The following is a 15000-nucleotide window of genomic DNA, read 5'->3' as shown; positions in this document are numbered from 1 at the left end:
TCCGTCCACCAAATCTACTCACAAGGCTTTTGGTCGGCCTTAGGCTATAGTAGAAGACGCGTGCCCAAGGTTCCACGCAGTGGGACTGAACCCTGAACCATGTTGTTGGTAAGCAAGCTACTTACCACACAGCCATCATTTGGGGACATGCATCCTATAATATCAATATAACATACCTGGCAAGTAGATGGTCCACCTCGTTTGAAATCTCCGGCACAGAGAACTCCATCAGAAATTTCCATCTTCGACTTTCTTTTGCATACTTTATGGGGAATAGCATGAAGAGACACTTTATGTAAATGGTTAGGACTTTTACCTTTACCTGAAAATAACACAGTTGAATGATGATTAATGTTGATTAACGATGATTAAATTGAGAATGATAGGAGCATTTGATGAAAAATTCATGATACTTACGTTTGAAATGTCCCCATCCAGCAGCGATACATCTTCGGGTACCGAATTTTTCTCCTTTTCTGGCCAATTGTGCATAGCGAACACATCTAGTTTCATTGACTTGGTGCGTCAAAGTCAGTATGGCAATGTCGTTCTCTTTGAGGGTAAAATATACGTATATGTTAGGCAGGCATATGAACTAATTAAGAATATATATATATATACTCTCTTTACTCTCTTACTTGTTTCAGTCATTTCACTGTGGCCATGCTGGAGCACCGCCTTATTCTTTGTAAGCCTAGAACTCATTCCATCGGTGTTTTTTGCCGAACTGCTAAGTTACGGAGACGTAATCACACCAGCAACAGTTGTCAAGCAATGTTGGGGAGACAAACACAAACACACAAATGTATACACATACATAAATATATATATTTATACATATATATGACGGGCTTCTTTCAGTTTCCGTCTACCAAATCCACTCACAAGGCTTTGATCGGCCCGAGGCTATAGTAGAAGACACTTGCCCAAGGTGCCATGCAGTGGGACTGAACCCGGAACCATGTGGTTGGTAAGCAAGCTACTTACCACGCAGCCACTCCTACGCCTGTATGTTTCAATAGTAGATACAGATATGTATGAGGTATATACTGACAATCGTGGAATATAGAAATAAGTTTATATGATAGCCATAAATAACATATGTATGTATGCATGTATGTATGTCTGTGTCATTGTTCAGTTTTATTTCAAGATTTCTTGCCAATAGAGAAAGAGCCGGTTTCTAACCTAGCTTCAAGGCTCCTTCATTGGAACTTCATCGTCAACAACAGGGTATTTTTGTATGTATGTATGTATGTATGTATGTATGTATGTATGTATGTATGTATGTATGTATGTAGTGGGAGGAGTGAAGGCGCATGGCTCAGTGGTTAGAGCGTTATGCTTACAATCTGGAGGTTGGGAGTTTGATTCCCGGAACGGGCTGTGTGTTGCATTCTTGAGCATTGCTGCAGTCCGCGCTGCTGTAGAATTGAGTTGCGACTTCACGAGTGCCAAGTTCTACTGGTTTTGCCTGTCGCTTGGACAACATCGGTGACTGGGAGAGACGAGAATGTTATGCATGGGTGACTGCTGGTCTTCCACAAACAACCTTGCTTGGACTTACGCCTTGGAAGGGAACTTACTCGCTGCAATGCCATGATCGTTAGTGGCCGAATTAGGTCTTTACTCTATAGTAAAAGAGAGAGTGGGGAAAGAGAGAGAGAGAGAGAGAGAGAGAGAGAGAGAGAGAGAGAGAGAGAGTGGCAAAGACGTTAGCACGCCGGGCGAAGTGCTTCGCGGTATTTCACCCGTCGCTACGTTCTGAGTTCAAATTATGCCTGGCTCATAAGGGCAGGTTTCCCGGTTTCCTTGGCGTATATGTTTCCCACCTGGACGGGACGCCGGTCCGTCGCAGGTGAGCTGCAATATGCAGGAGGAAAGAGTGAGAGAAAGTTGTGGCGAAAGAATCAGCAGAAGTTCGCCATACCCTTCTGCCAGAGCCGCGTGGGGCTAAGTGTTTCGCTCATAAACACACACATCGCCCAGTCTGGGATTCGAACCCGCAATTCCTCGACCGCAAGTCCGCTGCTCTAACCACTAGGCCATGTGCCTCCACTTCAGGTCTGATGAGTATATCTTGAATGTTTGGATAATGCAAAATGTGATGAGCAAGAAAGAAAAAATGTCGGCTTTTAAACGTTTATTACAGAAACACTGAACTGAAAACACCAAATGATAGTTATCGTATATTGACACGAAATTGCATTTGGTGAAACACCGATATTGATTGATGAAGAGAGAATTTACAAGAAAATATCTGAAAACGTGATAATTGTAATACTCACTAATCAGGTATGGAGTATGTACGTATCCAACATGTTTCAGAATTCTACTTGCAGTTGTTGACTGAGAACCAAGACTCCATTTGTTGTTGGAACCAATATTTACTTTAACCTTTCTGACATTTGCTTTGCTAAAATCAAATCAAATATGGCAGATCTTTAACAGACAGTAATTTTATACCGTAATATACTTGAAACTGTCCTCTTAGATATTAAAGTATTTGACCATTCATTAAAGTATTGTAACAGAATTCTCTTATATTGCTCTGTTATTCTTAAACGTTGATATTCATTTTAAATGTTGCAAATCGGATTGTGTGTGTTATCAAAATATATTTGTATAGGCGGTGTTGGTCTGAATGATATGAAGCACATAGAAAGTAAATTGTACTCAACAAATGTACTCAACAAATGAAAAAATGTTCAGGGACTGAAAGGTTGCATTCATTCGACTCAATATATTTTCAAGTTGAAAATTATATATATCTCTTATTATAAAAGGCAGATTTTATTTGCCTCCCTTTGTCTCTTATAGAAATCTACAATATAGGATTTCTTCAATTACAATTTACCTAGCATTTTTAAGAGTAGAATAAATCGGGTCGTGCCAGGTCCGGTTTTTAAAATTTCAACCCCAATTAAGCAAAATTTAGAGAAAACTCACATTGTGGTGTGTAAGTCAAGTGCTTTTCTTAGTGTGGGCTACAGCACACGCACACGCACACGCACACGCACACGCACACGCACACGCACACGCACACGCACACACACAAAAACGGAACGATCTGCTTCACTGACGCTATCACCCTAATTTCTCCTCCTTTCTCTTTGCAAGTGTGCAACGATTAAAGTGAAAGTAATTCACTTTTTGTAGTGAGTGACTGAGAGAGAAAAGAGAGAGAGAGGTTATGTATGTATATATGTATGTATGGCTTCAGTGACACACACAAAAACACATACCTACGTACACCTAAAGCACGCACACACACACACACAAGCGCAGCCACATACATATATGACAGTGACTAACACAAACGTTTCAAACAACTACATACACATATACATACATACACACATACAGACACGTGTGTGTTTGTTATTTGTAAAAAAGGCGCCAAGCACAACTCGCTTCCCATTCGAACACATTTGCAAAAGCACACCGACGGTCGAATTGCCATAACAATACAGAAAAGGTAAATTGGTTTTTAATTTACTTTCTGTCGTTAAATTTTGGTAGTATTAATTGGCGAGCCGAGCTTCTTTCAGTATATATTTATACATACATAAATATATACACATATTCTGTATATATTTTATTATATAATATTATATATAGATATATGTATATATAATTGCAGTATGAAACAGTGTTTATGTATAAACAGACGGCACTTATATGTAGTTATTAATAAATGTATGCATCCGTTTAAAAGAAAAACCAAAAAATATTTTATTCTTTATAAATGTTGTGTTCAAAATAACATTTTCTTTTAAGAATGTGTATATAACAAAGTATGTGTATATAACTACGTGGCTTATATCTTTATATATAAAAGTGAAGTTGTGTGTCTGTCTCCTACGATTTAGATTCCTAACTACTCCCACATTTTGCGGTGCAGTTTAACCAAAAGCGGGTATCTTATAGTCGTGATTCATATCGAGCCCTTCTGGGTATTAGCGCGCGTCTACGATGAGTCTACGATTTTTAAAAAATTTACCATCATATTTTTTCGCTATTATATAAGGGAAGTAACTCTCTAAAAATATCTACGATGTGTCAACGATTAAAAAAAAAATTTACCTTAATTTTTTTTCCATTTTTAATGCATTTTTTGCTATTTTTTGGCTATAACTCTCTAAAAATGCTTATATAGTTATTTCCCTTACAAACCCGAGCAACGCCGGGCGATACTGCTAGTCTTTATCTAAATATTCGCACTTGTTTATGGTGAAAGTCGAGTGGTTGTGTGGTAAGTAGCTTGCTTACCTTACTACAGGAGAGTTCGTGCTGCTTGGAAGTTACGTCTTTCGACGTGAAATATTGAACGTTTGAAGCTCGACTACAGGTAGGCGTTTGTTTTATTGGGGGGGGGGGGGCTTAGTGGAGTTTTTTGCTCTATATTTAATAATTTTTGTTGAGCAACAGTCTCCACTCTGCTTCAGACATTTACCTTCCTGTGGTCGTACGAAAAGACTCACTTTGCAGTGAGAATTGTGTTTTTGAGGAGACGTATCCCCTCCGCAGAAATTTGTTTGGTTGTGAAAATTGTCTTTGCGTTACTGTGTTCGTGCCCAGGAAGTTCCATTGGATTTACCACAGGCAAGGAGTACGAAGGCAGGAAGAATTAAGTTTTGCGTTGCGACTGGAGTACCTGTATTCTTGTGGATTGCCGGTGTGGCCGAATTGTGTTGCCGTGAATTGAACTTCCTTCGTTCTTTATCCTCTGCTCCCTCTTTCTGTTCTTTTTTGTGTTTTTATTGAACTTTTCTGAACTTTGTGTTGAACCCTTTTTTGGAAACTTTCTTAAAAAACATGTTAAGTAAGAGGTTTTAGTGCCTCCTTCTTGTAAGAGGTTTGAAACCTCACATTAATTTAAAAAAAAAAAAAAAAGAAAATATGTTTTCGCAAAAAATCCAGTCGGCGGCAAATAAAACGAAATAAAGTAGCTTGCTTACCAACCACATGGTTCCGGGTTCAGTCCCACTGCGTGGCACCTTGGGCAAGTGTCTTCTACTATAGCTTCGGACCGACCAAAGCGTTGTGAGTAGATTTGGTAGGCGGGAACTGAAAGAAACCCGTCGTATATATGTATTTATATATATATGTGTGTGTGTGTGTGTGTGTGTGTGTGTGTGTGTGTGTTTATCCGCCCAACATCGCTTGACAACCGATGCTGGTGTGTTTACGTCTCCGTTACTTAGCGGTTCGGCAAAAAGAGAACCGACAGAATAAGTACTAGGCTTCCAAAGAATAAATCCTGGGGGGTCGATTTGCTCGACTAAAGGCGGTGCTCCAGCATGGCCGCAGTCAAATGATTGAAACAAGTAAAAGAGTAAAAGAGTAAAAGAGTATATTCTAAAACTGTTGAAAATAAAACTCGATGCAAATTTTAGCCTGATATTAAAGCTAGTTAGTTTATATGTTGCTATTTACATTAACAAATTCTTTTCAAACTCTATATTATAAAGCACGGAAACTAAACTTTCTTCTTTAACACCAAGTAATGTAATGTAAAGATGCGAAAACTTCAATTTGCAATGTATGTACTTACACGCAGTGAGTTGCTGTCAGTACGTGTGTAGAATCAATCAGAATGCCTCCACATAAGCTAATCTTGTTATCTGAAAGGTGATCAAATATTTGGAGGTGGACAATGGAAGGAAATTCGCAGTTATGTGCTGGAGATCCGCCGCCGACGCGTCTTCTAGGTGCTGAAAGAAAATCACAAAACGAAATGAATATATATTTCTAGATAAACCATTCTTCAATGCCTGCAATATATTTATTGCTATATTTTAAGTGGTCGTAATTTAGTAGGTTTCATGAATTAATAGTATGAAATTTTTATTGCATTAGATATGTATGTAGAATTTACTGAGAAAGTTTACGAAAATAAACAAAAGACGAAGGCAGGTGGAGTACAAACAAACAAATGTATTAGTATAGCACTCAGGAATAGAAATAGAAAAAGTCTTTTACGTTTCGAGCCTACGCTCTTCGACAGAAAGATACACAGAAAAAAAGAAAACAAGGAGAGAAATAAGGAGAGAAAAAAATGCGTGTAGGAGCTAACGATCTATAATGGCGTCCTGAATTTACTGATACGGGTAAGAAAATTGGTGTCGGTAAAATGGCCGGTATCAACCCCCAGCTTCGAAATATTCGAAACCGTAACCCCGCTAGAGGAAAAACAGGACTTACCGGCAAAAACTGAAGCAACCGTAACAAGTAGACAATAGAGAGACAACATGGTAATCCTACGTGTTCAGTTATTAGTGTACAATAATAATTCAGCTGATGCTTGAATGGTTGTGTGGTATGTGTAGGTAAGTATCATTGTGAAAACGTGTTTGAGGAAGAAACAGCTGTAATTATTCGTCAATGTTTGAACAATAAAACAAACAACAAGAGAAAATGTCTTTTATGTTGAGTAATTTATGATATCGTGTGATATATAATCAATAAATTTTACGCTATCTCACTAAATTGTTCTAATTTCTATTGAATGAGTACTGTAATCTTTCGAGGTGTATTATACTATCTTAAATTAATACATCTTCAAAGTAGTTCCCATGTCTTTAAATGTACATAAGAAACAATTACCATTTGTCTGATAAGATATATTTTATTGCGTTGACCACTCGAATGATTTCTCTTGAAGAATGATCCCCCTGAATATTATTTCTTCACCAATTATTTTTAAATGATGGATCAGTTTGTATTAATGTTGTATAGTGAGTTCTTACTTTAAAATATTTCCTGTTAATTAATAAATGCAGATATGTCGAGACTAATGTCCTCATCTTCGTTGTAATAGTCACAACTTTTTGGCCGTTTTGTCCATCGGTCTTTTAGGTTTCTGTTGCATTCCGTAATCTTCAATACAAAATACAAGTTTCGAACAGAAACTCATACGTATTTTCTTAAGAAAATTTTTTTTTGTCCATGTTATAGGAAATACCTACTCCATTAGATAGTAATAGGCAAAATACGAAAGTCAAGATTTCTTCATATCAATAGCATGACAGAAATTGGTGAAAAAGTATAATTTAGTATTAACAATAAAACTTGCTAATTAAACAAAGACGTGCACATTAATTTTAAAACGGAATCACAAGGTAATAACCGTCTAAACCGGAAATATTTGGGTACCTATATATAAATGTAATAGAATCTATAATTCTGCTAAAATTAAGGAATTTTAAGGAATTTCTGAGATGAGAAATATCATTATCATAGAATGATATGATCGATCTATTGTCCACCTCATTGTGATTACAGTCACAATGTCGGACCCTTCAAACTTTTTCCAGGGGCTTGTTGTATTTCGTAACGTAATTGGAATATTGAGCTGAACCCTTTATTACACCCAAAGGGGCAAGATTGTTTACATTCTGTTGTCCCTATTTGAGATCTTCTCCTCTTAGTATTCTCCTAATTGTGGAGTCGCTTTCTCTTTCTGTTTCAACTGGACTATAGAGTGCTTGAGCGACACAACGAGTGAATTCCTTGGCCAATTGATTATAATACCACACTTGAATTTGATCAACGCTTATAACCTGCCTTATTGTTTTGTGAGATTGTTAACCAATGGAAATTACAGCGCTTAAGTCTTTCTAAAACAAATGTTTCTATATGGTATTCATCGCTAACCTAGGACTATGAATGAAGCTATCACATAACAGCGTATGCACTGGTTAATCCACTGCACTTTCAAGTGTTGTTACTTGTCTGAAAGATCCATGCTAGGGATATCACATGTAAAAACACCTACAAATGGGAGAGTAGTCCCAATATGGATATCGAAATAAATACAAAGTGCAGGCATGGATTTAATAAAAGATTCGCTTCGAAACATATATTTCGTATTGAATACGGAATGCAACGGAAACCTAAACAGACTGAAGGACAATACAGCCGAAACGTTGTGACTAAAACAATCAAGATGGAGGCACTAATCCTAACATATTTGCGATATATTCCGTATTGAATACGGAATGCAACGGAAACCTAAACAGACTGAAGGACAATACAGCCGAAACGTTGTGACTGTGACAATCAAGATGGAGGCACTAATCCTAACATATTTGCGTTTATTAATTAACAGGAAATATTTTTAAGCAAGAAATAACTATACAACAATAATATAAACAGATTCATCGTTTCAAAATGACAGGTGATGCAATCATATTCAGGTGGATCAATCTTCAATAGTAATCATTTGAGTGGTCAACATAATAAAATATATCCTATCACACAAAAGGTAATTGCCTTTTTTTTTTATTTCACGTACATATAGAAATATGGGAGCTATTTTGAAGATGTATTAATTTAAGATATTACAATACACCTCAAAAGATGACAATACTCGTTCAATAGAAATTAGAACAGCACTTTAGTGACATAATATAAAATCGTATTGATTATATATTTCATATCATAACATAAATTACTTTACATTAAAACATTCTCGGTTGTTCTTTGTCTTATTGTTCGAACATTGATGAATAATTACAGCTGTTCTTTCCTCAAAGACGTTTTCCTAATGATACTTACCTATAAATACCACACGATTCATAACTCTAGCATCAGTTGAATTATTCTACACAGATAACTGAACATCTAGAATCACCATGTTGTCTCTCTGTTGTCTTCTTGTTATGGTTGCTTCAGTTTTTGCTGGTAAGTCATCTCTCCCGTCTAGAGGCGAATTTTTCAAAACCGGTATTGATGCAAACTATTTTACCGATATGAATTTTGATTCGAGTATCAGTAAATTCTACATATAAATTGAATGTGTAAAAAAGTTTTCGAAAAAGACCTTTTGTCTAATTAATTAATGAATTCTACAAAATTACAACCGTTAAAATTCAGCAATAGATATATCGCAGACAGTGAAGAATGATTTAGCTACAAATATATATTTATATAGTGGAGGCACATGGCCTAGTGGTTAGGGCAGCGGACTCGTGGTCGAGGGATCGCGGGTTCGATTCTCAGACCGGGCAATATGTGTGTTTATGAGCGAAACACCTTAGCTCCATGCGGCTCCGGTAGAAGGTAATGGCGAACTTCTGCTGACTCTTTCACCACAACTTTCTCTCACTCTTTCCTCCTGCATCTTGCAGCTGACCTGCGACGGACCGGCGTCCCGTCCAGGTGAGGAACCTATACGCCAAGGAAACCGGCCCTATGAGCCAAGCGTGGCTCGAGAAGGAACAAACAATATATTTATTTCGTTTTGTGATTCTCTTTCAGCACCAGAAACACAGATCGTCGGAGGATCTGAAGCACAAAACTGCGAGTTTCCTTCCATTGTCCACCTCCAAATATTTAACCAACCCACAGATAACATGATTAGCTTATGTGGAGGTACTTTGATTGATTCTACACACGTATTGACAGCAGCCCACTGCCTGTAAGTATATACATTACAGATTTACGTTCTCACATCTTTATATTACATCACTTGATGTTTATGCAGAAAGTTTAGTCTCCCTGTTTGTATAATATAAAGGTTAAAAAGAATTTGATGATGGTGTAAATAGTAACATATATACTAGCTTTAATATCACGCTACAATTTACATTCAGTTTTGTTTCCAATACTTTTAGAACGTAATGACTTTCGCCTTGAACAAATGGGATTGTGTGTGTGTATGTGTGTGTGTGTGTCTTTCTGTGTATGTGTGTGTGTGTGTGTGTTTCTGTGTGTTTGTGTGTGTGTGTCTTTCTGTGTATGTGTGTGTGTCTTTCTGTGTGTTTGTGTGTGTGTGTCTTTCTGTGTGTTTGTGTGTGTGTCTTTCTCTCTCTCTCTCTCTCTCTCTCTCTCTCTCTCTCTCTCTGCATTTTACTTGCTGTGTTTAATATCGTTCAGACCAACAACACCTATATAAATATATTTTAATAACACGAATGGCCGGAATGCAACATTAAAATGAATATCAACGTTTAATAATTACAATGCAATATAAGCGAGTTATGTTACAATACTTTAATGAATGGTCAAATACATTAATATTTAAGAGGATAATTTCAAGCGTATTGCAGTATAAAATTACTGCCTGCTAAAGATCCGCCATATTTGATTTGATTTTAGCGAAGGAAATGTCAGAAGGGTTAAAGTAAACATCGGTTCCAACAACAAATGGAGTCCTGGTTCTCAGTCAACAACTGCAAGTAGAATTGTGAAACATGGTGGATACGTACATACTCCATACCTGATACGTGAGTATTACAATTATCATGTCTTCAGATATTTTCTTATGAATTGTTTCTTCCTCTCAACCATATATCAGTAAATATCGGTGTTTCATCAATTGCGATTTCGTGTCAATATACGATAACTCTCATTTGGTGTTTTCAATCCAGTCTGTCTGTAATAAACGTTTAAAAGCCGACATATTTTCTTTCTTGTTCATTGCATTTTGCATTTTCCTAACATTCAAAATATATTCAAAATATACTCATTCAAGATATACTCATCAGAACTGAAGCATTACATCTCCTTAGTACTTATTGCTAGCTCTAGATCTGCTGCAACTTACAATGCTGATGATGATCATCATCATCATAATCATGGTTATGGTCATGTCGACGACGACAACGACAATAAGAGAGTCATTTGTTGATACTAGAGTTTGATTTCGCAGTATCTACATTGCGACAAACAACTTAATTATACTGTTATACAATCTTATACAATGTATTATATGTGTATATCTATCGTATATGTATATATATCATATACACCTCTTTCGAATAAATATAACTGACATATATATATATATGTGTGTGTGCATTCAAAGCAATCCGGGAATCGTACCCATAACCTCCAGATTGTAAGCCTAACGCTCAAACCACTGAGCCATGTGCTTTCACCCCTCTCACTACATACATACATGCATACATACATACATACATACATAATACATACATACATACATACATACATACATACATACATACATACATACATACATACATACATTGTCTGTTATATGTATATACATCATATATGTCTGTATATAGCAATAGATACATATAGATTCACAATTAGCTCAGATGTCTGCTAAAATATACGTATATTTGACCCTTACAGAGAACGACATTGCCATACTGACATTGAGCGAGCCAGTCCGTGAAGGTAGATGTGTCCAGTTTGCACAATTGGCCAGTAAAGGAGAAACATTTGGTACCCGAAGATGTATCGCTGCTGGATGGGGAGATTTCCAATGTAAGCATCATGAAATTTTCATCTGATGTTCCTATCATCTCCATTTAATCATCGTCAATCGATATTAATCATTATTCAATTGTGTTATTTTCAGTTAAAGGAAACAGTCCTGACGAATTATACAAAGTGGCTCTTCCAGCTATTCCCCATGATGTATGTACAAGAAGGTCAAGGATGCGAATTGCTGATGGAGTTCTCTGTGCCGGAGATTTCAGACAAGGTGGAGCATCTACTTGCCAGGTATGTAATTTTGATATTATAGAATATATACCTATAGCGATATCTAACTGATGCATTTCTTTAAATGATACATAAACAGTCATATGTGTGTGTGTGTGTGTGTGTGTGTGTGTGTGTGTGTGTGTGTGTGTGTGTGTGTGTGTGTGTGTGTGTGTGTGTGTGTGTGTGTATGTGTGTGTGTTTACAAAAAAATTGTGAGAATTTACCAAAAAACAAAAGACGAATACGGGTGTGTAAACAACATGTATTAGTTTAACGTTCGGGATGTAAGAAAGTCATACGTTTCGAGCCTACGCTCTTCGGCAGAAAGGAACACAGAAATAAAGAAGGAGAGATTTATACAAATATATATATGCGTGTGTGTGTATGTGTATGTGGGTGGGTGGGTAGGGTGTTTGTGTGTGCGTGTGTGTGTGTGTGTGTAAATATATAAATATATATATTAGAAGGTTTGGAGGTGATGTACAGGTATTATATATTAGAAGAAATAAGGTACTCAGAAATCTGGATGGTTTTATATTTACAGATTTTTATTAATATGTCACATGCTTTTATAAATAATATATTAGTGCTTGCATCTACTCTAGTGGATTCTTCAGATATGCATAAATATATATATGTGTGTGTGTGTGTGTGTATGTGTGTGTACAAAAAAACAAACAGACAGGCAGACTGATTAATCAATGGATGAGTGTGGAAGCCTCTGTGTGTGTGTGTGTGTGTGTGTGTGTGTGTGTGTGTGTGTGTGTTGTGTGTGTGTGTGTGTGTGTGTGTGTGTGTGTGTGTGTGTGTGTGTGTGTGTGTGTGTGTGTGTGTGTGTGTGTGTTTGAAATGAGAACTCCTTATCGTTACAAGTAAATTTCTTTGTAAAATATATTGAACAAGTAATTCATTTTCTGAAATATTTATTGAGAACTTCTAGCTTTAGTCAATATCTAATAATTTCATTAAATATAAAATTATATTGTTTGTGTTTTTTTATTTCAGGGTGACTCTGGTGGTCCACTTTATTGTCCAAGCTCAAATGGTCAAATGGTTTTGGCAGGAGTAACATCCTTTGGAAATAAATGTGATAATGAAGTCAGTGCTTTCAGCGATGTCGGATATTTCCGAGACTGGATCAATAGTAACCTGTAAAAAGTACTTTAATGAAAATTTCTGTTTATAAAGGAATGTCGCTAAAATATTATTCACAATGAATTAACAAATTAATAAATATATAAAATAATTTATCTTGGTCGTTGTTGTTACAATGTTACATGAGAATTTTCGCCTATTTCACCGTGTTCAAGTTTGTTTCATGAGTTAGTAGCGCAGTCTTATTCCTTACATATGTCTGTCATTTGTAACTCGTTTTAAAGAAATCTCTCTCTATATAAAGCTGAAGTTGTCTGTGCGAGGCAGGTTTGGTAGCCTTCAACTAACACTATCTCCTCCGAGACCCTGCGGCGCAAGTTGACCAAAATTGAGAGTATGATAGAAGAAAGCTTGCTCTTCATCCCGTAGATGAAAAAAATTCAAATCGAACCGTGTTAACACCAAAAATTATTTACATCAAAAAGGTGCTTTTTTTTATGAAAATCCCTATTTTTTACGATGTTTTGACTGCTGTGTCGCCATTTTTCGGTGTATTTCACTTAAAGAGAATAGCAAGCTACATACTGCCAAATGGTGGTGGTGGTGGTGGTGGTGATAATGATGATGATTTCATTTATTTGCCACAAGGGCGAAGGATAGGGGTGGGGAACAATACAGAGGCAGACACAAAGTGTGGTGGTTTACATATAATAATGAAATGAAAAGAAAAAAGTATACACGGTATGGGGTGGGAGGCTGATAGAGATGTGGCCCTCCTATACAGGAAGGCCTCTAGGAATAATCGAGGAGCCCCACTGTCCGAGATTTCCCTGAAACCCTATGTGAAAATCCCCTCTCTAATTCCTTCTCTCCAACTCACAGCTCTACACTTAGAGAAATACCATCCACTCTTGCCATTTTCGCAACTTTCACCCACCTTTCAATAAACTCACTCGAGGACAGCACTTCCCCTCACCACTTTCAATTTCCTTTTCAAGGGAAACTTGGAAAAGTCAATGAGAACTCAACCAAAGAGGAATGTGTGTATCCTCATGCCTTTCAGCCTTGTCCGCCAAACAACCTCTTTCGCCACAGCCACTAGGCAAAAGGAAACTGCCTTGCCTGCCTGATTGAAGGATGGCGGCGGTGCAGTCATCACTACAGACTCGGCCGACAGACGGATCCGTCCCACACGTGACAGCAGCTGTTCAACGTAACCTCACAAGTCAGCAATGCCCGGACACTGAACGATGGCGTGCAGAAAGGTTTCGTCACTCTGCTTGCACCTCGGACAAGTCCGTCTGACAACGTATCCGTGCCTGTAGAGCTTGTCTCGAACCAGCAGCGCTCCACAGTTGCACTTCCAGACCAAGGACATCTGGAAATTATCCATGATAGTTCCCGACCGGAAAGTCCTTCGGAACAGACTAGCCAGTTCATTCTCGTCGGCGCACAGAGTCTCCCCGATAAAGTCGTTGCACTTCCCCTCCACTAGTCCTCTATAAATTTCTAAATAATAATAATGAAACCACTGCATGGGCAATACCTCAGCGAAATCGAAGGAAAAGACAAGATCAACACTTGGAGATGGCTAAGAAAAAGTAATCGGAAAGGATGCACTGAGGCATTGATATGCAGCGCCCGAGAACAAGCTCTGAGAACTAATTACACCAAGTTCCAAATAAATAAGAGTATCGAATAACCCCTTTTCAGGATGCGTGGCAGCAGACACGAGACAATCTCACATATTGTGAGTGAGTGAGTGTAGCAAACTGGCCGAAAAGCACTATAAAAGGAGGCACGATAACGTTGCTAAGTTCGTCCGCTAGAGGCTGCGTGAAAAGTACGAAATACCTATTTCTTTACTACCCACAAGGGGCTAAACACAGAGGGGACGAACAAGGACAGACAAACGGATTAAGTCGATTATATCGACCCCAGTGCGTAACTGGTACTTATTTAATCGACCCCGAAAGGATGAAAAGCAAAGTCGACCTCGGCGGAATTTGAACTCAGAACGTAGCGGCAGACGAAATACCTCTAAGCATTTCGCCCGGCGTGCAAACGTTTCTGCCAGCTCGTCGCCTTCAGCAGACCAAAATACTGAATAATAAATATCCTGCTGTTTGAGCTCCGTATATTAGCGGACAGTAAAGTGAAAGTAGCCTTATCTCCCCTTCGAAGAGTGCCGCTGGTAATTACGTAGCTTAGATTTAAAGTTCGTTACAGTTGCATATTTACATACAAAATTTATTTAAGTTATGCAACACATAAATACCCACCAAATCGGTTACATCCACTGAATCGTTAGACACCCTCTGTGATTTCAAATTCATTCATTTTGTTCCTCCTATTCCACAGCTCACATTAAATCCAATTACCATTCTAGAAGTAAGAACTATATGCACTTCTTTCCTAGATGGTGAAGAACTTCTCATAGAA

The 15000-nt window shown here is 37.6% G+C and overlaps 2 protein-coding genes across 2 annotated transcripts in view; one reads left to right on the top strand and one right to left on the bottom strand.

Annotated features, from left to right (window-relative positions):
- Nucleotides 1–6256, bottom strand: part of LOC115224510 (chymotrypsin-1-like) — a 6800-nt gene extending 544 nt beyond the window's left edge. The window contains exons 1-5 of the mRNA XM_029795419.1: nt 6208–6256; nt 5558–5717; nt 2289–2416; nt 418–552; nt 177–322 (exon numbers count right to left, since the gene is read on the bottom strand). Of these exons, the coding sequence (XP_029651279.1) occupies nt 177–322; nt 418–552; nt 2289–2416; nt 5558–5717; nt 6208–6256 (618 nt within the window). The remainder of the gene's footprint in view (nt 1–176; nt 323–417; nt 553–2288; nt 2417–5557; nt 5718–6207) is intronic.
- A 2279-nt stretch (nt 6257–8535) lies between these two features.
- Nucleotides 8536–12715, top strand: LOC115224217 (chymotrypsin-1-like). Its single transcript, XM_029794995.2, has 6 exons — nt 8536–8688; nt 9265–9424; nt 10105–10232; nt 11107–11241; nt 11336–11481; nt 12469–12715. Exons 1-6 carry the CDS (start codon nt 8640–8642, stop codon nt 12616–12618), a joined length of 768 nt encoding a protein of 255 aa, XP_029650855.1. The 5' UTR covers nt 8536–8639; the 3' UTR covers nt 12619–12715.
- Nucleotides 12716–15000: the final 2285 nt, after the last annotated feature.

Source organism: Octopus sinensis, linkage group LG25, assembly GCF_006345805.1.
Source record: "Octopus sinensis linkage group LG25, ASM634580v1, whole genome shotgun sequence".
NCBI classification, from domain to species: domain Eukaryota; kingdom Metazoa; phylum Mollusca; class Cephalopoda; order Octopoda; family Octopodidae; genus Octopus; species Octopus sinensis.
The sequence above is the reverse complement of the archived record's forward strand: the minus strand, read 5'-3'. Positions and strand labels throughout refer to the sequence as shown.

Bases quoted from the DNA above. Each gene is read 5' to 3' on its own strand.
- LOC115224217 (XM_029794995.2), top strand. From the start codon at position 8,640: ATGTTGTCTCTCTGTTGTCTTCTTGTTATGGTTGCTTCAGTTTTTGCT. The intron at 10,233-11,106 runs GTGAGTATTACA...TGACCCTTACAG, and splicing joins ACATACTCCATACCTGATAC to AGAACGACATTGCCATACTG. The intron at 11,482-12,468 runs GTATGTAATTTT...TTTTTATTTCAG, and splicing joins GTGGAGCATCTACTTGCCAG to GGTGACTCTGGTGGTCCACT.